The sequence below is a fragment of the Globicephala melas genome, chromosome 1, assembly GCF_963455315.2.
Source record: "Globicephala melas chromosome 1, mGloMel1.2, whole genome shotgun sequence".
Lineage (NCBI taxonomy): Eukaryota > Metazoa > Chordata > Mammalia > Artiodactyla > Delphinidae > Globicephala > Globicephala melas.
Genome location: NC_083314.1, coordinates 40,800,487 through 40,822,294, shown reverse-complemented (window position 1 = coordinate 40,822,294; position 21,808 = coordinate 40,800,487). Strand labels below are relative to the sequence as shown.

The window sequence follows — 21,808 nt, the reverse complement described above, 5'->3', positions numbered from 1 at the left end:
GAAGACTTACCCTAAGAAAGGAGAGAAGAGGACGGGTTCAAGAGATGTTAGCAGGTAGAATTAATAGGATCTGTGTCTGATCTGATACATAGAATCAATAAGTAAGCTTCACAAGGGCAGAGGTTTTTGTCTGTTTTGTTCATTGAGATCATTGTGCAAATGAGTGAATGAATAAAGAATGAATGAATGTACAAATGAAACCAACTTTCTCCTTGCCCCTCTACCCTGAAAGGAATTGAATTCAGAAGGCTGGACCTGACACATTTAAGAATTAAAAGATAAGTTCTTGAGAGCAGGGATTATATATTTTTTTCTCATCACTATGTTTTCAATACTTGGCTAGGCACACAGTACATATTTGTTAGATTAACGACAAATTCTTCCCTGCTCAAATTTATATATTTCAGTTTTGTAGCTTTATCATTAGGTGGCGCTAAGAAACCGTTTTCTTCTCTACATGGAAGATTTAGCTGGGAGACTTGTTTTTTTAAACTGATTGTGAAATAGTTACAATATTCCTTTCAGGCTAGTGATTGAACTTTTTAAATAAATTAAAATATAGGGAAGACTGCTCATTTAAATGAGTATTCAAAGTAAGAAATGACTATATAATACTCTCAGAAGAAGTAATTTAATTGGACTTGGTGAATATTATTTTCACGAATGCAAGGCCATACATGATATATACCTCATTAATCTTTATGATATATATGTTTATGCTGATGTATGTCAGCAGTGTCTCAAAACGTTCTCAAAATATGTAACATGTTTCAGACTTCTCCCTAATGAAGCTCTACTCAATAAAATAAATAGATCTATTTCTATGATAGACTGACATAGCAGAACACAAATGACGTAAGACCAGTTAAGCTGAGGACCTAGCTCTTTAGTATTTTTAGCTACTTAATATTTGCTACTTTTTAAAGTGATTTTCAAAATAAAGTTGATGTATCCCCTGCATTCATTTCATCTGGGGTGCTTAATTTCTGGGCCCCATTCCAGAGAACTCTACTAGGAATCAAAATTTCTGCACTTCTCCTTACCAAAGAGTATGTACTGTGTGATTTCATTTATATAAAATTCTAGGAAATGAAAACTAGAATATAGTGACAAAAATTTGATCGGTGATTGCCTGGGGATAGAGAGCAGTTTGGGAGGAGCAGGAGGGAGAGATTACAAGGGAGCATTAGGAAACTTAGGGGTGATGATTGTGTTCATTATCTTGACTGTAGTGGTGGTTTCAAGGGTATACACATATGTCAAAACTTATCAAATCGTATACTTTAAATATGTGCAGCTCACTGTATGACAGATATACCTCAATAAAGCTGTTTTTTAAAAAGTAAAAAAATATGTCTGCACTTCTGACAAGTTCCCCAGGTGATTATTCATTCTTTCAGAGTTTGAGAATCAGTACATTTGACTCTTGAACAGCTCAGGTTTGAACTGCAAGAGTCCACTCATACAGGGATTTCTTTCACCAAATACAGTACGACACCATTTGTAGTTGGTTGAATCCACAGATGTGGAAACTCTAAAGTTTCCACAGAGGGCAAACTATAAAGTTACGCTTGGATTTTTGACGGCAAGGATGGTTGGTGTCCCTAACCTCCACGTTGTGCAAGGGTCAACTGTACTTTAAAACATAGGAAAGCAACTGACAAGATAGCTTTAGCCAAATCAAAGAAACTCTAAAGTCACCATATCTTTTATGTTTTCCTGCCATTTATCCAGTTGTACCTGATTCAAATCTAGCTACTCCACTCACTGCTATTGTCACTGCTTTGGTTCACCACATGACACAGTCAAAACTTATTAGCATCCCTGATGTTAAATGTTCTTTACAGTGTGGCTCTTCTATATATTATCATCCTTTTTTCCTTATACTTTAACCTGCAGCCATTTAGATCTTTTTCTGTTTCCTAAAGACTCTTTGATCTTGCAGATACTGTTTTCTCTGCCTCAAATGCATCTCCCTATTATTTTTTTCCCTACCTTTTTTTATGCAGTGGATTTACACTTATATTTCAAGTTCCAAATCAAATGTTATTTTCTCTTTAAAGTCTTAAATTCCCAAGGCAGAGTTAGTGTTCCACTGTTCTTTGTCCAGGTAGCATTTTGTTCATACCTCTACTGTATTTATTCAGTTGTTTTGCAGTTGTATGTCTGTTTCTTCCAGTGAACCGTGAGCTCTTAGAGAACAGGGATTATGTTCTGTTCATCTTTGTATTTCTCTGATTTAGGCTTGGCTTCCCATAGGGGCTCAGTAAGTAATCGACTGTTCAATGAATAAATGAATCAGTTACCAAAGTGGAGCATCCATTAACTTGCCATATTTGTTTTCCTTAAATTTTGTGTTTTCTAAATTTAGTTTATTATGTTACATTTTCATATAGAATATTAAAAAATGTGTTTAAGGAATTTTTTGATATTATTTTTCCCTCGAAATAGATTCTGATATCAAAGTCCTTGAAGACCAGTTTGATGAAATCATAGTCGATATAGCCACAAAACGTAAGCAGTATCCCAGAAAGATCCTTGAATGTGTCATCAAAATCATAAAAGCAAAACAAGAAATTCTGGTAAGATGATTTACCTTTAAAATAGTAAATTTTATGTAATGTCTATTTTACTACAGTAAAAAAATTAAAGTATGAGATCCAAGTGGAGGTAAGTGACATTTTGTTTTCTTTGTCTTTCCTGCCTCAGTTGCTACTGTTTGTCTCCTTCAGAGTCACACTAGGTTTTGAATACAGCTGATGATAAAATAAAATAGAATTTGAAGATAGAAGACTGACAGTGACTTAATTCTGAGACCAGGAGGGAAAAAGAAATGTATTTTTTAAGCCTTTTCCTTCTATCCGTCATTTGTGTTTGGCACATTATTTGTATATGTTTATGTATTTTGGAAGACCCTTTAGTTAAATCGATGATGAAGATTGACTACCTGTTTTTTAACAACAAAATTTGCTTTATGAATTGTGTATAATTTGTTTTGTTCCAAAAATCATGATGAGGTGGAAGTAGGTTTGCTGGGAATGGCATTGCCTGTGGAGTGAGACATACATGTTGCTTTCGATTGTGCTTTACTTTTTGTCATTAGTTTTTGAAATTAGCATACTTTCACATATAAATTTTCTAGTTGCTTTCCTTTCAGGAATTGTTTTAGAGAGTGAAGACAGGTACTTTCTCTAAAACATTTTAGTTATCATTCTGTGAGAAAAAAATAATTATAAGCAAAATTTTTCATTTTTTTCTTTCATAGAAGTCAGTCCTCCAAGAAATACCCCACTCCCTTTGCCTCATCCACTTTTAAAGTTTCCTCGGGAAAAACATTCAAAATGTATTTATTTTCCAGCATCTCCCTCTCTATTACTACCCTTCCTCCCCCACCCAAACCTAGTAATCAGTATTGCATAAAAGAAAGGAAGCTGGCCGGCCTAGGTGGGGTACTGCTGTGGAAGTTTAAAATTGATGCAAAATGGATGGGGTAAGGATACTAAAGACAGCTTTTTTAAAAAACAAACAAACAACAACAACAGTACCAAAAACTTTTTGGTTTCTGCTACTTTGGGCAAGAGAAAGGAGAGACATTCTTCTCTTTCTTTTTGCCTGAATTTTGGATCCTGTTCTTGTAGTTCTGCTATTGCAGTCCCAGTGTATCACAGGATACGTAGGTAGGCATTAGTGTGCTGATATGGTAGTGGCCTGGCCACGTTTTTGGTTTTTTTTTTTCTGGCCACTTTTTAAAACAGTTTCTGTGGGACTATGAGTTCTGAGTTCTAAACACTTCTTAAAATGAACTTTTGAAAAACAGTCCATTCATAATTTGAAAACTACCTTGTACTTTATAAACACAAGATTCCATCTCTATGCCTCTAATTTGCTTGATTGCTTTTCTTATGCTTTTTGTTTTTCCTGGGTTTTTCTTTTGGCTGCACTTTAGTTCCTTGACCAGGGATTGAACCCTGACCCTCAGCAACAAAAGCGTGGAGTCCTAACCACTGGACCACCAGGGAATTCCCTCTTATGCTTTTTTATGGTGCTATATCTTAGTGTATGCAGTAGGTGGCAATACTATAAAAGGTATAATTCAGTCTTAGTTTGATCTTTTCTTTTCTCCTCCCTTTCCTACAGATTTTCAGGATCTAATTTTGGGGTTTTTTGTTTGTTTTTGTTTTTTTAGCAAAAGAATGGTACTACTGGCTAATAATATATTTGCTTATATAAACTGAAGAAAATGTTTGTATGAGGCACTAAGTTGTTAAATTAAATCTATTTTAATTTATTTTATGTTTAGAAGCAATACCACCCTGTTGTACATTCACTGGACCTAAAACATGACCCTGATCCAGGTGAGTCAGTGTTTATGGTAAAAGTTAAGCATGAGCTTGTAATTTTCAGGAGTTCCTGATACTCTTTTAAAGGTTTCAGCATCAAGAGTATCTTCCCTTTGATGCTCTAACTCACTACCAGTCATCAGTGTTTAACTCTTTTTTTCACTTAGGATTATAAGAACTTGGTCTAAACCTTCCAACTCAGAATCTCCAGGGCTAGGACCCAGGAATCTGGACTTTTATTAAGCACTCTCCTGACCTAGACTATTATAACACCTTGTCAATCTCTAACTTCTGTTATAATACCCTCCCATCTCTAATGCTATTAAACCATCCATTCTTTGCATTACAGCCAAAGTTATACTATTAAAGCACTCATGGTGTCTCTCCTTAGTGTGATAACCATCACTGGTTTCTCATTATTTACAGAATAAAATCCAACAAAAATATAATGTTGAACTTAAGAAGAGATACATACACTTGTTATGCCTTTGAACTCAATTCTGTTTCCACTTAGGTGCATCCTCTAAATCACAAAGAAATAAAATTTATACCAATTTTGTAAATCCAGCAATAGAACTGACTTTGCTAAAAATGTGGATCATATGTATTTTTAAATGACTGTATTCTCACATTTAAAAATTTCTAGCAGTTTTCTTGAGACCTTTTGAAATTTGCCTTTGGTGCTCAAAAGTACCATTTCTGAAATATCAGTGAAACAGTTAAGACCTTCATTTATTTGTATGGGATTTCTATACATATGGCTTTGAGTACCTCACCCTTGTTGAATTCTGATTTACTTTCTAACATGTCCCCTTGCCCTTCGTAAGTGTCCCAAGCCACTGGGATAAACTGAGAGGGGGAAGTAAAGATACTCTGAAATTGGTTAAAATCACAGCACTCACTGTATTTGATAATAAAAATTGACCTAGGACCTAACACTTAATTGTCATGGTTCACTAAAAAGGATTAGTTGCCAAAATGCAGTGGTTGACATATACTTGTTTTGGTTTTGAACAACAAAAAAATAATAATTGAAAAATGTGTTGTCACAATATACTCAAGTATTACTTTTTAACTATAGTTAATTCTCCAAAGAAACTTGGTTAACCTTTTTATCTTAGGAGGGAAAACAGGTTTATTTAAATGATCCTTTGACAGTCTACGTGATTTTCTTCCTACCATTCCAGTTATGTAGTATTAGTGGAAAAATCTTCTTTGTCATGTGATTCTGACTTAACAGTTAAGCAAATAATTAGAATCTATCTTTTGGATAAATTTTGAGATTTTTGTCATTATACATTTTCATAATGTTTATAAGCTTAGAATAGCAGCAGCTCTTTAAGCACAGCAAAATTAACTTATTGTTTTATTAGCTGGATGTCCTTGGGCAAGTCACTTGACTTCAAGCCTCAGTTCCCAGGGGGAACTCTGGGGGATATGGAGATAAAAAAGATTCTCCCCGTAAAGAGCTTATGTCTGAGTAGAAATAAGAGATAAACATAAAACAGGATTCTTTCATGCTCTCCAACTGATTCGTTTCCCGGTTTTCTCCATCCGAGTAAACAGCACCTTCTCCTACGTACTGCTTTAGTGAGAAGTCAACTTTGATTCTTTCCTCTCCTGAACTCCTCATCTACAATCCATCAATAAGTCCTACAAATTATTCCTTTGAAATATAATCTCACATTCATCCACTTCTCTTCACCTCTCTATTATCACCTCTAATCTAGGTCACCATCACTCTAGCCAGGATTTGTAGACGTGCTTTCCTGAAGGTCTTCTGTTTCACTCTTATTCTCTTCCAATCCATTGCATGCACCTCAAGCAGAGTTGATTTTTTAAAAAATTCTTTGAAAATTTCAAACATATAGAAAACATGGAGTATAACATAATGAACATCTTTGTATTTACCACTTATTTTTAAGGGCTATTCAAATTTGCCAAACTTGGGTCAGACCTTCTTAGGAATTAAAAGATATGGATACAGTTGAAACTTTCTTTGTACCCTTCACCATCCCATTCCACTCCCTCTTACTTCAGAAGTAACCACCATCCTCAAGGTTAGTGGACCGTTCCTATCCATGTTTTTATGCTTTTATTGATACTTCATCAATGTATCCATAAACAATGTATGGCATTTGTTTTAAAATTTTACATATATTGTATCATACCAGTCATATCATTCTGCAACTTATTTTCCCCCCTCAATATTTTATACACACATATCTCTCTATTCATTTAGTTTCTAAATAATATTCCTGAGTATGAATACACCTCTGTAAATCCATTCCTCTACTGAGGGACACTTAGTTTCTTTTTTTTTTTTTTGGCTGTTATAAACAATATTACAATGAATATTTTTATACCTGTGTCCTTGTAAAGTGTAAATATGTCACATATTTTGTGGGGTAGATTTCTGAAAGCAAAATTTCTAGGTCCACAGGGCTTGTCTCTGTTCAGCTTTATTACATATGAGCTTTACTACCCCTCCAAAAGAGTCGTATCAGTTTACCGTCCTGCCAGCAGTGTTTGAAAGTTCTTGCTTCTCTACATTTTGCCAACAATTATTACTGTCAGGGTTTCTGTATTTTTTTTTTTCTGCCAATTTGATGGACGTGCGATAGTATTTAAAGTGAGGTTGAGCATCCTTGAATTCCCTATTTATATTCTTTGCCCGTTTTTTGGTTGGGTTATTTGAATTTTCCTTATTCATTTCTAAGAGTCATATACACAGGCACATGAATGTACAGGCACATGAATGTACATGCACACATACATTATGGATATTTAGGTTATGAGCACTGTAAATATTTGCTCTAAATTTTTGGCTTGTCTTATAACTTTATAATGACATTTTATATATGCTTACATAAGTTTTAATGTAGTCGGATTTACCAGAGTTTTTCCATTATAAATGCTCTTTCAGTGCCTTTAAGTGTCTATCTAAATGACATAAAGATCCTTTGTTATTTTATTTATAGACTTTTGATTATCATATTTAGGTCTTGAATGCAACTGAATTTTTAAAAAAATTTTATAAGGAAGGGATCTAATTTCTACTGTACTGGTAGCCAGTTGTCTTAGCATCATTTATTGAATAGTCCATCTCTTTTCCACTGCTTTGTAATGTCACTCTCTAATATACTATGTTTCCATGTATTTGGGGGTCTGTTTCCGGGCTCTGTCTCTCTTTTTCTTTTTTTTTTTTTTTTCTGGGCCCGCGTCTTGTGGGATCTTCGTTCCCTGACCAGGGATTGAACCCTGGCCCTTGCCAGTGAAAATGTGGAGTCTTAGCCACTGGACCACCAGGGAATTCCTCTGGATTCTCTTTTAATGTTATTTGTTGACTTGGCTGTCTCAGCACCATTACCACACTTTTTAAGTTTCTATAGTTTAAAAAGAAGTCTTGATATCTTGCAATTTCTTCCAAATTTTGTTGCCTGTTTTTGGCCCTTTACTCTTCCATAGGAATTGTTAGGATCAACTTGTAAAATTGCTTGAAAAATCTTATTGGGATTTGATTGGGATTGCATTTAATTTATAGATAAATTTGGAGAGAAGTGCCACGTTTACAATATATGTCTTCCCATTTGTGGACATATTATATCTCATTTTGGGTTTTTCAAAATGTCCTCCAATAGTGTTTTATAAACACATGTAATAAAGATGTTTATAAGAATGCTGCCTGCTTGCTATGTTGAAAACAGTGTTATTTAAGGGACTGGATCTGATAAGATATTCTGTGATGCATGTAGAGAAGTGTTTAAAGACATGTAATAAAGATGGTTTTAAGGAAAAAACAGTATTTTATAAATTTCTCCACATAGGTTTTACACATCTTTTATTTGTTCCTAGATACCTTTTTGTAGCTATTGTAAATAGTAATATTTTGGGATTGCACATTGTAATTGAATATTCCTGGTGTTTAGGAATACCATCGATTTTTATTTGCTGAACTCTTGTTAGTTCTAATGGATTATCTAATTTCAACTAGATTTTTAAAAATGTAGATAATCATATCATTTGCAAGTAATGCTAGGTTTTATCTTTTTCCTAACTTTATACATGTTCTATTTTTGTCTTATTATTACATTGATTAGAGCCTCCATTATAAATATTTAGGGGGTGTGGGAAGGATAAATCAGGAGTTTGGGATTAGCAGATACAAACTACTACATATAAAACAGATAAACAACAAGGTCCTAATGTATAGCACAGGGAACTATATTCAACGTCCTATAATAAACCATAATGGAAAAGAATATGAAAAAGAATATATATACATATGTATAACTGAATCAGCTTGCAGTACCCCAGAAACTAACACAGCATTATAAATCAACTATACTTCAACAAAAAAATTTTTAAGGAAAAAAAAACAAAAACTGAAAAAAAAAACAACCTCCAGTGTAATGTTGAATACTAGTAATGATAGTGGCCATGATATATATATATATTTTTTAAATTTATTTTATTTATTTATTTTTGGCTGCGTTTGGTCTTCGTTGCTGCGCGGGCTTTCTCTAATTGTGGCGAGCAGGGGCTACTCTTGGTTACGGTGCGCGGGCTTCTCATTGCGGTGGCTTCTCTTGTTGTGGAGCCCGGGCTCTAGGTGAGCAGGCTTCAGTAGTTGCAGCGTGCAGGCACAGTGGTTGTGGCTCGCAGGCTCTAGAGTGCAGGCTCAGTAGTTGTGGTGCATGGGCTTAGTTGCTCCATGGCATGTGGGATCTTCCCAGACCAGGGCTCGAACCCATGTCCCCTGCATTGGCAGGCGGATTCTTAACCACTCCGCCACCAGGGAAGCCCAGTGGCCATGATATTTTAAAATTATGAATAAATGTTTAATTTTATTGAACACTTCTTTTGCATCAACTGAGATCATATACTTGTTTGACCAACTTTATTGAGGTATAGTTTACATATAATAAAATACATCAATTTTATGCATACAGTTTGAGTTTTGACAAATGTATACAACTATGTAACTGTGACCACAATTCAGATATAGAATCTTTCATCACTCATGAAGTTCCCTTATGCCCCTAGATCGTATGCTTTTTTGTCTCTGTTAATATGGTGAGTTAACAGTGACAGATTTTTCTGATGGTTATCTTTGCATTCATAGAGAAAACCCCACACTCATTAGTATATTTTTTCTTTTATACACTTGAATTAAATTTACTTATACTCTATACCTGTATTTTATTTAGTATATTAACCTATAGTATATTTGCATCTGTAGTCACACAAAAAACAAACATGTGTTTTAAAACATACTGAACAGGCAGGAATAGAGACATAGACGTAGAGAATGGATGTGTGGACATGGTGGGGAGGGGCGGGGAGGGTGGGACGGGTTGGGAGATTGGGAGTGACATGTATACACTACCATGTGTAAAAAAGATGGCTGGCCTGAGCATGCTGTAAAGCACAGGAAGTTCAGCTCGGTGCTCTGTGACGACCTAGATGGGCAGGATGGAGGGTGGGGTGGGTGGGAGGTTCAAGAGGGGGGATATAGATATGCATATGGCTGATGTACTTCATTGTACAGTGGAAGCTGGCACAACATTGTGGAGCAATTATACAATAATAAGGAAAAAAATAATAGTAAAGCAGGTGAACTTCAATGAAAAAAACAAACCATACTGTCCCTTTCCAGTTTTGTCATCAAGGTTATGCTGCCCTCACAAAACAGTTTCTAAATGTTGGAGGTTTTTTGTTCCTTGAAGAGTTGATAAGGTTCATGTATAAAACTGTGTGGGCCTGGGGTATGTATGGGGGTAAGTTTGACTTAACTGATTTAGTATACTTAATGGTTATTGATTTCTTCAGGTTTTTAATTTTTTCTTGAATCAAATTTGGTAATATTTGTTTGGAAAATAGTCTGTTTCATCCATGTGTTCAATATGTTGGTATGAAACTGTAGTAGTTGCTTGTAATTAAAAAAATTTGTTCCACATATGCTTATTTCTTAATGTTGTTTGTTTTTGCTTTCTCTTTTTTCTTGATATCTTGCTCTAGATTTCTTTGTTTTTATTGGTCTTTGCAGAGAGTCAGCTTTTAGTTTTGCTGAGTTTCTCTATTGTTTTTTTACTTTTCTGGTTCCTTGAGTTCTGATCTTATCTTTAGTGTGGTCTTCCTGCTTTCTTAAGTTTTCTGTTATTTTTAGCTTCTTGAGTTAAACACTTAAGTTTACTTCAGTCTTATTTTTTAATAAATATGTTTAAGGATACATTTAGATTTATCTCTAAGTCCTGCTTTAGCCATATCCTCGAGACATGACATGTAGAACTTTCACAATTCAGCTCTGAATATTTTTTTGTTTCCAAATATAGGAGTTTTACTATTTTCCCTCTTTTTTGCCATCTATCATGTTGATAGATTTTTCTTTATTCTCTTATTTTCCTTTTTTCTGGTTTGGAAGCTATATGCTATGCTTCTTTTCCTTTAGTGTTACCTGTAAAATTTTAGCATACTATAATTTTAAAATTATCTAACACAGTCGGGAGTTATACAGTATTTCAAGTCCCCTCCTGGGCAAGAAAAGGACTTTATTACACATTACCCACTGAATAAGCATACCCCTCCCCCAATTTTCCTTCTTGTTTGTGTCTAGAACTTTAGTTCTTCTCTTGTTAAAAAACACTTCAATAGTTGCTACTTTTTTGCACTCAGTGATTAATTAAATTTATAGCAAAATGTTCCAAACTCTCTGTCATGGCTTCCTTCTAGGTTTACTACTCTGTTGATGGGTTCCTTAGGTACTTTGAGTAAAAGTCTGTGGGCGGTAGACTCTTAGTTTTTATTTCATGCTCTTGAATTTTGTTTTATTTACTTTCATGTACCATATGGAATATATTACATCATTATCTTTGACACTTATTTTTTTCTAGTGGCTTTATTGAGGTACAATTCATATACTATCCCGTTCACCCATTTAAAGTGTGCAACTCGATATTCACAGGGTTTTATGCAGCCATCACTATAATTAATTTTTAAACATTTTCATCACTTCAAAAAGAAACCCTACATTCTCCCCCTAATCTCTCATCCCTCTCCCTTGGCCCTAGGCAACCATTACTCTGCTTTCTATCTATATAGATTTGACTATTCTAGACATTTCTTATAAATTAAATCATGTAATATGTCATCCTTTAAGAATGCCTTCTTTGAATTAGCATGTTTTCAAGGTCCATGTTGTAGCATGTATCAGTATTTCATTTCTTTTTTTTGCCAAATATTCTATTTTATGGACATATCACATTTTATTTATCCATTTATCAATGTATAGCTATTCTTGAGTTGTTTCTACTTTTGGTTGTTATGAATAATTCTGCTATGAACATTTGTGTACACGTTATTGTGTGGACATATGTTTACAGTTCTCTTGAGTATATATAGCTAGGAATGGGATTGCTGGATCATATGGGAACTCTATGTTTAGAGGAACTGTTGAACTGTTTTCCAAAGTGGCTGCCCCATTTCACATTTCCACCAGCAGTGTTCGAGTGTTCCAGTTCCTCCACATCCTCATCAGCTCTTGTTATTTTCTGTCTTTTTTTTTTTTAATTGGAGTAAAATTGTTATGTTAGTTTCTGCTGTACAGTGAAGTGAATCAGCTATATGTCTACCTATATCCCCACCCTCTTGGACCTCCCTCCCCCCTTCCCCCCCCCGCCCCCGGCCCTCCGCCATCTAGGTAATCACAGAACACAGAGCTGAGCTCCTGGTGCTATACAGCAGGTAGTGTATTTACACATGGTAGTGTATTTATGTCAAACCTAATCTCCCAATTCGTCCCACCCTCTCCTTCCCCCGCTGTGTCCCCATGTCTGTTCTCTACGTCTGTGTCTCTATTCCTGCCCTACAAATAGGTTCATCTGTACCATTTTTCTAGATTCCACATATATGCATTAATACGTGATACTTGTTTTTTTCTTTCTGGCTTATTCCACTCTGTATGACAGATTGTAGGTCCGTCCACATCTCTGCAAATGACCCAATTTTGTTCCTTTTTATGGCTGAGTAATATTCCATTGTACATATGTACCACATCTTCCTTATCCATTCATGTGTTGTTGGACATTTAGGTTGTTTCCGTGTCCTGTCTATTGTAAATAGTGCTGCAATGAACATTGGGGGTACATGTGTCCTTTTTTTTTTAAATTTTTTTTTTGGCTAAGTTGGGTCTTCATTGCTGCATGCAGGCTTCCTCTAGTTGCAGTGAGCAGGGGCTACTCTTCGTTGCGGTGTGTGGACTTATCATTGCAGTAGCCTCTTGTTATGGAGCATGGGCTCTAGGCACACAGTTTTCAGTAGTTGTGGATCAGGAACTCTAGAGTGCAGGCTCAGTATTTATGGTGCATGGGCTTAGTTGTTCCGTGTCTTGGACCAGGGCTCAAACCTGTGTCCCCTGCATTGACAGGTAGATTCTTAACCCTGCGCCACCAGGGAAGCCCTATGTGTCCTTTTGAATTATGGTTTTCTCGGTATATGCCTAGTAGTGGGATTGCTGGGTCATATGGTAGTTCTATTTTTAGTTTTTTAAGGAACCTCCATACTGTTCTCCATAGTGGCTGTATCAATTTACATTCCCACCAACAGTGCAAAAGGGTTCCCTTTTCTCCACACCCTCTCCAGCATTTATTGTAGATTTTTTGATGATGGTCATTACAGCCGGTGTGAGGTGATACCTCATTGTAGTTTTGTTTTGTTTTGTGTGATACGCAGGCCTCTCACTGCTGTGGCCTCTCCCGTTGCGGAGCACAGGCTCTGGACGCGCAGGCTCAGCGGCCATGGCTCACGGTCCCAGCCGCTCTGCGGCACGTGGGATCTTCCTGGACCGGGGCACGAACCCATGTCCTCTGCATCGGCAGGCAGACTCTCAACCACTGCGCCACCAGGGAAGCCCTAATTGCCATTTTTTTATAGATAATCTATTTTTTCTCTCCTGATTTTTCAGAATTCTTTTTGTATTCTTAATGTTCTGCACTTTTACCATAATGTGGCTAGATGTTTATTTTTATTTACGTAGCATGGTGCTTGAGGTGCACTTTTGTTTTTAAACGTTGAAAGGAACTTTATTGCTTTTTCTTCATTATGTATAAATGCATTCACATTCCACAAGTGTTAAAAGCGTAAGAAACAAATTTAAATCACACAAAATCATGTACTCAAGAGATAATCACTATTAACATGTTTATAACCAGTGACCAAGTATTATAATATATTGCTTGAGGCTACACCTTCAATCTACCTGAAGGTCTTGCTTCCTTTACCTTGAAAATTGAATCCAACTACTTCCTACCAAATCCATCTGTACTGCTGTTGTCCTTGTCACTGTATTCTCCTAGTGGGACTGCTACAGTAGTCTCCTCACTGGTCTCCTTCCATTTCAGTTTGCCACACAGCGGATTCTTTTTAAAGCATAATCCGATTATGTCACCCCCTGCTTAAAAGTCTCCAGTGGCTCCCCATCATACTTCCCTTGGTCTCTCTGACCTGGTCCCTGAGTGCTCCTCTTATTCCATCTCTGACCCCGGTTTCTTACCACTCTCACCTTTGTTTACTGAGCTCCAGCTACACTAGCATTCTTTCTGTTTCACCAAGAATGTGCCAAACACACAGTGGCCCTGTGGCTTTCACACTTGCTGCTCCCCCATTCCTATCTGAAACTTCATTCAGCTGTCTGTTCAAAGTGTTACCTCATCAGAGAGGTCTTCCCTGACAATCTGTGTCAAATCCCCTACTGACCCACTTGGTCATACTCTATCACTTTAACCTGCTTTATTTCCCCCACTCCTTACTGACATTATGTAATTTCTGTTCATTTTATTGTCTTCATCCCTTCCCCCCGCCAAGGACTTTGTTTTGTCCACTTTTGTATCCCGTAGCTCTAAGATCATTATCTGACATAGCACACTCAGGAAATATTTATGAAATAAGTACATAATTATACATGTTCTTTTTAAATTAAAAAATAAGGATAGCATTTTATTTTTTGTTTTTGGCTTCCTTTCTCCTTTCCCATCTACTGCTCCTTCAGATGTCCAACATTAATCTGGTATGAATCCATTTATCCATTTTTCTCTTCTCATATAATCATATAGAAATACATATGTACTAGACATTTGGGGAGCATAATTTATTTTACAGAAAATTGATTTATGTATTCAGATTATCTACACCTGACTCTTCTAACCTAAGTATATGGGAGAATCCTCCAATTCAGCTGCCATAGATCTAACATTATTATTTTAAACTGTTTTATATTTTTATAATTAGTTTTTGTTTTGTTCTCTTAATAAGTGTAAGCTTAATATAAACTTTTAAATAATCAGTGGTGTATATATAGTAGAAAATGAAAGTCCACCATACTTGTCTTCCCAAGTCTATCTGATGCCACACACCTTCAAATAGATAACTACTGTAACTGTTTGATATGTCTAATTTTAGATCTTTATATCAGTGCATTTGTATGTGGGCAGATAGGCACAGGGAGTTTTGAGTTATTTATTTTTTATATATAAGTATTATACAATATATTATATTCCGTTATTTTTTTTCACTCAACTATGTAACATATAGTTCAGCTCTGTGCTGCTTATTGGTAATTTCTTTATGTTTTTGTACATATACACACAATTTTATTTAAATAGATCATACACATATTTTTTTGGTTTGGGTGGATTTTTTGTTTGTTTTGCTTGCTTCCTTTTTCTTCTCATCTTCCACTCAGATCTCTGTGTGTACTTTCAATCTGAGGACTCCCATCTTCTAGAAAATCTTTAACTTAATCATTCAACTTTGCTTCTTTATCATTTTTTCTATTTTTGTAGTATTCTTGTTTTTATTTCATAGCGTATTTTTTTTCTGTAATGTCTGTTATGATTTCCTTTAGCTATTGGAGGATCCTAAACCTTTAAAAATCATTTTCAGATTGCTCTATTTTTATTCCATCTGCAGCAGGTTCCTCTCCTTGACATTGGTTATAGTGGCTGTCTTTCATGGTTGTAATTTCTTCATGTATTTAAGAATTTTGCTTAGCAAGTGCTTCTTGACTAAGTTTTTCATGTGCTTATTTTCTTGTTGCTGCTTTCCCCTCTTCCTGTCTAGTAGTTTTGTGGTTTCCTTCCGTCTGGCCCTTGAACAGTCCCAGGCTAGAACCATATCTTAAATTGACACTGTGGGGCCCCTGTTCCACTGCAATATTGGAGATAGTGGATCTAGTCACTAAGTCAGCAGGCAGCTTAATCTAGGCCTGGGCTTTGAGGTATTTTCTGCTTCCCATCAACTTCTAGTGTAGCTTTAAGTATGCTGCAGCTCCTTTCAGTGGTTAATGTCAGGTTTTTTTTTTCCAGCCTCCTTTTCAGGGTAGGAAAACTCCATTTCAGCCCTTGGTTTGATTATGAGGTCGACTCTCCCCATTTCCTGCCCCTCTGGAGCACTTTGATCCCCTTTTATCTTGTGGGAAGCAAATTCCTGGTTACTTACTGCCTACCTACCATCTGCCTACCAGTGGATCTGCAACTTCAGCCTGACTTACAGCTTTTTCTCGTCTGCGTTTTTCTGGTTCAAAGAAATGTTTACTTTATATATGCTTTGGGATTTGTTTTTTTTAATTTTCTGTATTTATCCAATGGTGTTTTGGACAAAGGTGGGGAGTTTATGAACTTCCAAGACCAACTTGAATAAAAATCTAGGATACTCTTAAAAACACAAATCAACTTTAATTCCTTTGCTTAAAATCCTAAAATCTTCCAATTTTAAATATAATAGACTTCAAACTTCTCAGCATTCCTTTACATGACCTGGCTCCTCTAAATTCATTTCAGGCACTTTTTGCTGTAGCCCTAGACCCCATCTTTCAGTTCTTTGAAAGTACCTCACTTTCACATATGCTTCTTCCCAATGCTTCTTTTTTTTTAAATTATTATTGAAATATAGTTGATTTACAATGTTGTGTTAGTTTCAGGCGTATAGCAAAGTGGTCTCTCTCTCTCTCTCTCTCTCTCTCTATATATATATATATCCCTTTTTAGGTTCTTTTCCATTGTAGGTTATTATAAGATAATGAATAGAGTTCCCTGTGCTATACAGTAGGTCCTTATTGGTTATGTATTTTATATATAGTAGTGTGTATATTTTAATCCCAAACTCCTGATTTATTCCTCCTATCCTTTCCCCTTTGGTAACCAGAAGTTCGTTTTCTATGTCTGTGAGTCTATTTCTGTTTTGTAAATAAATTCATTTGTATCATTTTTTTTAATTCCACATACAAGCAATATCATATGATATTTGTCTTTCTCTGTCTGACTTCACTTAGCATGATAATCTCTAGGTCTATCCATGTTGCTGCAAATGGCATTATTTCATTCTTTTTATGGTTGAGTAGTATTCCATTGTGTACATATACCACAGCTTCTTTATCCATTTATCTGTCAGTAGACACTTAGGTTGTTTTCATGTCTTGGCTATTATAAATAGTGCTGCTATGGACATTGGGATGCATGTGTCTTTTCAAATTATAGTTTTCTCCAAATAAATGCCCAGGAGTGGAATTGCTGGTAGCTTTATTTTTAGTTGTTTAAGAAATCTCTATACTGTTCTCCATAGTGGCTTCACCAATTTACATTCCCACCAGCAGTGTAGGAGGGTTCCCTTTTCTCCACACCCTCTCCAGCATTTATTATTTGTAGACTTTCTGATGATGGCCATTCTGACTGGTGTGAGGTGATACCTCATTATTGTTTTGATTTGCATTTCTTAAATAGTGATGTTGAGCATCTTTTCATGTGCCTGTTGGCCATCTGTATGCCATCTTTGGAGAAATGTCTGTTTAGGTATTCTGCTCATTTTTTTTTTAATCCGTTTATTTATTTTGGGCTGCATTGGGTCTTCGTTGCTGCTCGCTGCCTTTCTCTAGTTGCGGCAAGCGGGGGCTCCTCTTTGTTGCCGTGCGTGGGCTTCTCATTGCGGTGGCTTCTCTTGTTGCGGAGCACGGGCTCTAGGCATGCGGGCTTCAGTAGTTGTGGCTCACGGGCTCTAGAGCGCAGGCTTAGTAGTTGCGGCGCACGGGCTTAGTTGCTCCGCAGCATGTGGGCTCTTCCCGGACCAGGGCTCAAACCCGCGTCCCCTGCATTGGCAGGCGGATTCTTAACCACTGTCCCACCAGGGAAGTCCCTGGGCTCATTTTTTGATTGGGTGTTTTTTTGTTTGTTTTTGATATTGAGCCGTATGAGGTGTTTGTGTATTTTTGGAAATTAATCCCCTGTCGGTCACATAGTTTGCAAGTATTTCCTCCAGTTCCATAGGCTGTATTTTTGTTTTGTTGATGGTTTCCTTTGATGTGCAAAGCCTTTTAAGTTTAATTAGGTCCCATTTGTTTATTTTTGTTTTTATTTCCATTACTCTAGGAGACAAATCCAAAAAAAACATTGCTGTGATTTTTGTTAAAGGGTGTTCTGCCTATGTTTTCCTTTAGGAGTTTTATAGTATCCAGTCTTACATTTAGGTCTTTAATCCATTTTGAGTTTGCTTTTGTGTGTGGTGTTAGAGAATGTTCTAATTTCATTCTTTTACATGAAGCTGTCCAGTTTTCCCAGCACCACTTGTTGAAGAGACTGTCTTTTATCCATTGTACATTCTTGCCTCCTTTGTCATAGATTAATTAACCATAAGTGCGTAAGTTTATTTTCCCCAGGGCTTCTAAGGTTGACATCTTTTCAATTTTTCTTTCGCATTTAAAGGCTACCTCCTCAGAGGATCTTCCCTAACTACCCTAACTAAAATAGCCTCTCTCCAGTTCTCTATCATAACCCTTGTTTATTTCCTTAATATCATTTGTTACGATATGTATTTGTGTGTTTCTTTATGGTTTCTCACAAAACTGAAAGCTTCATGAGCTTTTTACTTTGTGTTTGCATGATATAGTATCATGCTCAGTAAATACTTACTGCCTGATTATTATTCACCCATCCATTCAGCATATTTATTGAATGTCTACTATATGCCAGAACTGTTCTCACTGTGGAGGATGTAATGGTGAACAACACAGACAGGGTCCTTGCTCTGTGGAGCTTATGTTCTAGTGGGAGAAGAAAAGTATCAACAAATAGTAAAATAAATAAGTAAAATCAGTGTTACGGTGGTGTGTTTAGGTGATGGGAAACACTTTTCTGAGGAAGCAGCAAGAAGGAATTTACCTTGTGACAATCAAGAGGAAGAACTTTTCAGTTAGAGAGAAGAGCTAGAACAAGGTTCGTAAGTTAAGAATGAGGTTGAGTATAGAACAAGAGACCACTGAAGCTGTGGTGGAAGAAATAGAGGGAAAGAGCATTACAGGATAAGGTTAGAGACTTGGCTGAGACCAGGTAACACAAGCTAGGAGTTTGAAAGTATGTGGTAGCTTAAGACAGATGCAACTCTTCAGTATTGAAGGAGCTGGTGAGGTGCATGTGGGAGTGATTGCAGAGGATTACATACCTGCTACCTAGCAGGTGTGTTAAACAGATGTGTTTAAATTGTAGCAAAGTGTTATCTTCCAGAAAGTCATAAGTCACTGCTTAGTTTTTGGTTTCATTTTCACCAGGGATGGTACTTTTTAATTCATGGTTCTTATTCATGCCTTTGGTTACCCCTTTAGAAACTAGTATAAGCCAGACATCCTCTGTTATGCATGCTTGCTCATACATGCTCATAAAATACAGTGGAAATAGAAAGGAAGCATTCAGTTAATGCTTTTTTGCTGAATTTCTGAATTTGTGCAGGCTTTTGGAATTTCATGTTTCCTAGTTTAGTCAGTGCAATGACCTGAAAGCCAAACAAGGTTGATTACTCAATCTTTCATTTCCACTTTTTCATTTCCCTATGTTTTAGAAAGCAAGTGACTAGGGAAGGCAGTGTACTCAAGGGTGTATAACTTCCACATTTTTAAGAGCAAACTTTTTAATATCTTTGCAGCAATCTTTTAATTAACTATCTACTAATAGGATGAGTTTTCATTTGTCACTTATAATGTTTTGTGATCCTATTAGTAAAACTAATCATTGCTTCCATATCGTCATTTTTTAAAAGTTATTTGAAGTTTATCGATGAGACTCCCTTTTAATTATTTCCTGTCCTTCTCTAAACATGTAGTGATGACAAGGAGCTATTTTAAGTTTCTCTGTAGTAGACTTTATGATAGTTCCAGTTCTTTTGGTGACCCTACAAGCAGAGGACTTAGAGGCTGTTCCTCTTCTCTCCTAATAATGACTTGCTTAAGCCACTGCCAGAATACTTACAGGTAGTCACCCACTTACATTTCAGACATTCATATTTAATCTGAGCTTTGGAATTTGAATTGTATTTCCCCCCTGAAAAACAATTTACAAATGGTATTATAAATGAATTAGTTTCTAGGCTACCCTTTAAAGATCTGCGTAACCTACAGGGTAGCTGAAATATCAATACTGCACATTTAGGATGAAAAACATTAGGAGAATCACATTTCAGATGCACGTTAGTTCTACTACATGATGTTTAAATAGGAGGGATTCCTAAACACCTTTGTTTGTGGTGAGAGGATGAACAGTGGTCCCATGAAGATGTTCCCATTGAGGCTATGGAGAGAGCCATTGGGAATGCTTCTGGAGGAAGCCCATCCCCATCTCCTGCATGGCAGGGACTAGCTGTCTGCATGTGAGACATTCTTAAGTCAAATGGGTGTATATCAGGAGTATCTGTATGCTCTTACTAGTTACAAAAAGTGAAAAATTCATTAAAAGGAATCTTAAGTGAGGGATTGAAATGTTTATATATTTTGAAATTTCCAAAGCAGATGTTAATGTTGATAAATGCTTTTCTGATACCTTTACAGACATTTCATGTTTAGTGATATTTAATTGTGTGTTCCCCTCCCCCTTGTTTTTTTTTTTAATCTTTGTGTGTTTTGGGACTTCCCTGGCAGTCCAGTGGTTAAGACTCTGCGCTTCCAATGTGGGGGCAGTGGGTTCGATCCCTGGGTGGGAAATGAAGATCCCACATACCGCACGGTGTGGCCAAAGAAAAAAATCTTTGTGTGTTTGGTTTTATTCCTAAAATTATTGATGATCCTTAGTTTTCAAAGAAAGGAATTTAATTCACTTAACTAAAAAGAAAGAAAATGGTACTGTAATGTTAACATTTGAAACAAATTTAACTCTAGACTTATTCTACTTTTAATTCTTTACCAGGCATAATTTATTTTTATTTTAAGAGATTTTCATTATATTGGAGCTAATTTTTGATCATTCTTCTGAGTATAGTATAATTCCTGGCAAAGTGATATTTTGGAAAGTTATGTATAGAATACAGAAGAGCATGTGCTGTGGGTTCTAATTCTATTCAATGTTTATTCAGTTATTCATTCAGTTCAGATACATTTCTCAGCCCTGAACAGCTTCTTTTTCCCTATATATAAAAGGAGGCTGATGAAATCTGCTTGCCTCACAGAGTTGCTAAAGTTATTACATAAGATTGATTGGCAATGTATGACAGCCCATAATACCAGAAATGGGCTGTCGTAGGATCAAGTAGGGAAAGCTTTCATGCCATTGTGTTTCTTTTCCCTGAACTCTCCTCCTTTTCATAGCCAGGTTTCTCAAAAGAATAATCTACACACATCAGCTTTACTTGTAATCTCTCATTTTTGTCAGAAATAATCACTGGTATTTAGCATTGATATTGTTACGTTAAATGTTCTTCAAATGAGCCAGGTAATCATACTATGAGTATATTTTCTTTCTTGAACATCTTCCCATCCCCCTTCAGAATGCTTTATTTTTCTGTTTGCTTTGTTTGCTGTTGTGTCTTTCACTAATTCTTTCCCAAACACTTCAATAGAACTGTAAAATTCCTCTCAGTATAGTAAACACTTCCATCAAATGGTTATCCATCAAATCCATTTTAAAACCCTTTCCTTTTTTCTTGGAGGTATTCCTCTGGGAGTCTTTTGTCTTCCTAGTATAATCTGGACTGTTTGCTCTCTAGGCCTGCTGCAAAGCTTTCATCCTGTCTGTTCCTTTCCTCATCATCCTGGGAATTTCCTTTACTTCTTCTCTGTTTTGGATCATGTTTCCTGGTTCCTGTGTTTTCTTCTTTCTTGATTTATTCCTTTGTTTTGGTATAGCACATCCTCTACCACCCACCTCCTATTCCCACTCACCCCCAGCCATCCAAGTCCTCTTAGGCTAGGCAACTCTCTTACAACATCTATGTAGTTTTTACTCTCCTTTCAATTCCCCTGTTGGATTGACCTCACCTCCCTTTGTGCCTCCATAGAATACTTTATCATAGCCTTGGTCTGTCATACTTATTAAGCACCTACTCTACATGTCAGGCACTGTGTTCAGCACTAGACCGTCCAAGATTAAGAGAATGAGGTTCTTGTTCCCAGGGAAATTCTGAAAGGTGGAAAAGAACACCATGGTTCTCACTGGAGGCAGTAC

General features: G+C 36.3%; 1 protein-coding gene across 2 annotated transcripts in view; it reads left to right on the top strand.

Annotated features, from left to right (window-relative positions):
- The window catches only part of NSL1 (NSL1 component of MIS12 kinetochore complex), a 37,968-nt gene that overhangs the window by 5,193 nt on the left and 10,967 nt on the right, over nt 1–21,808 (top strand). For both annotated transcript variants that reach the window (XM_060294848.1, XM_030872975.2), the window contains exons 3-4: nt 2,452–2,582; nt 4,301–4,355. In XM_060294848.1, the coding sequence (XP_060150831.1) occupies nt 2,452–2,582; nt 4,301–4,355 (186 nt within the window). The remainder of the gene's footprint in view (nt 1–2,451; nt 2,583–4,300; nt 4,356–21,808) is intronic.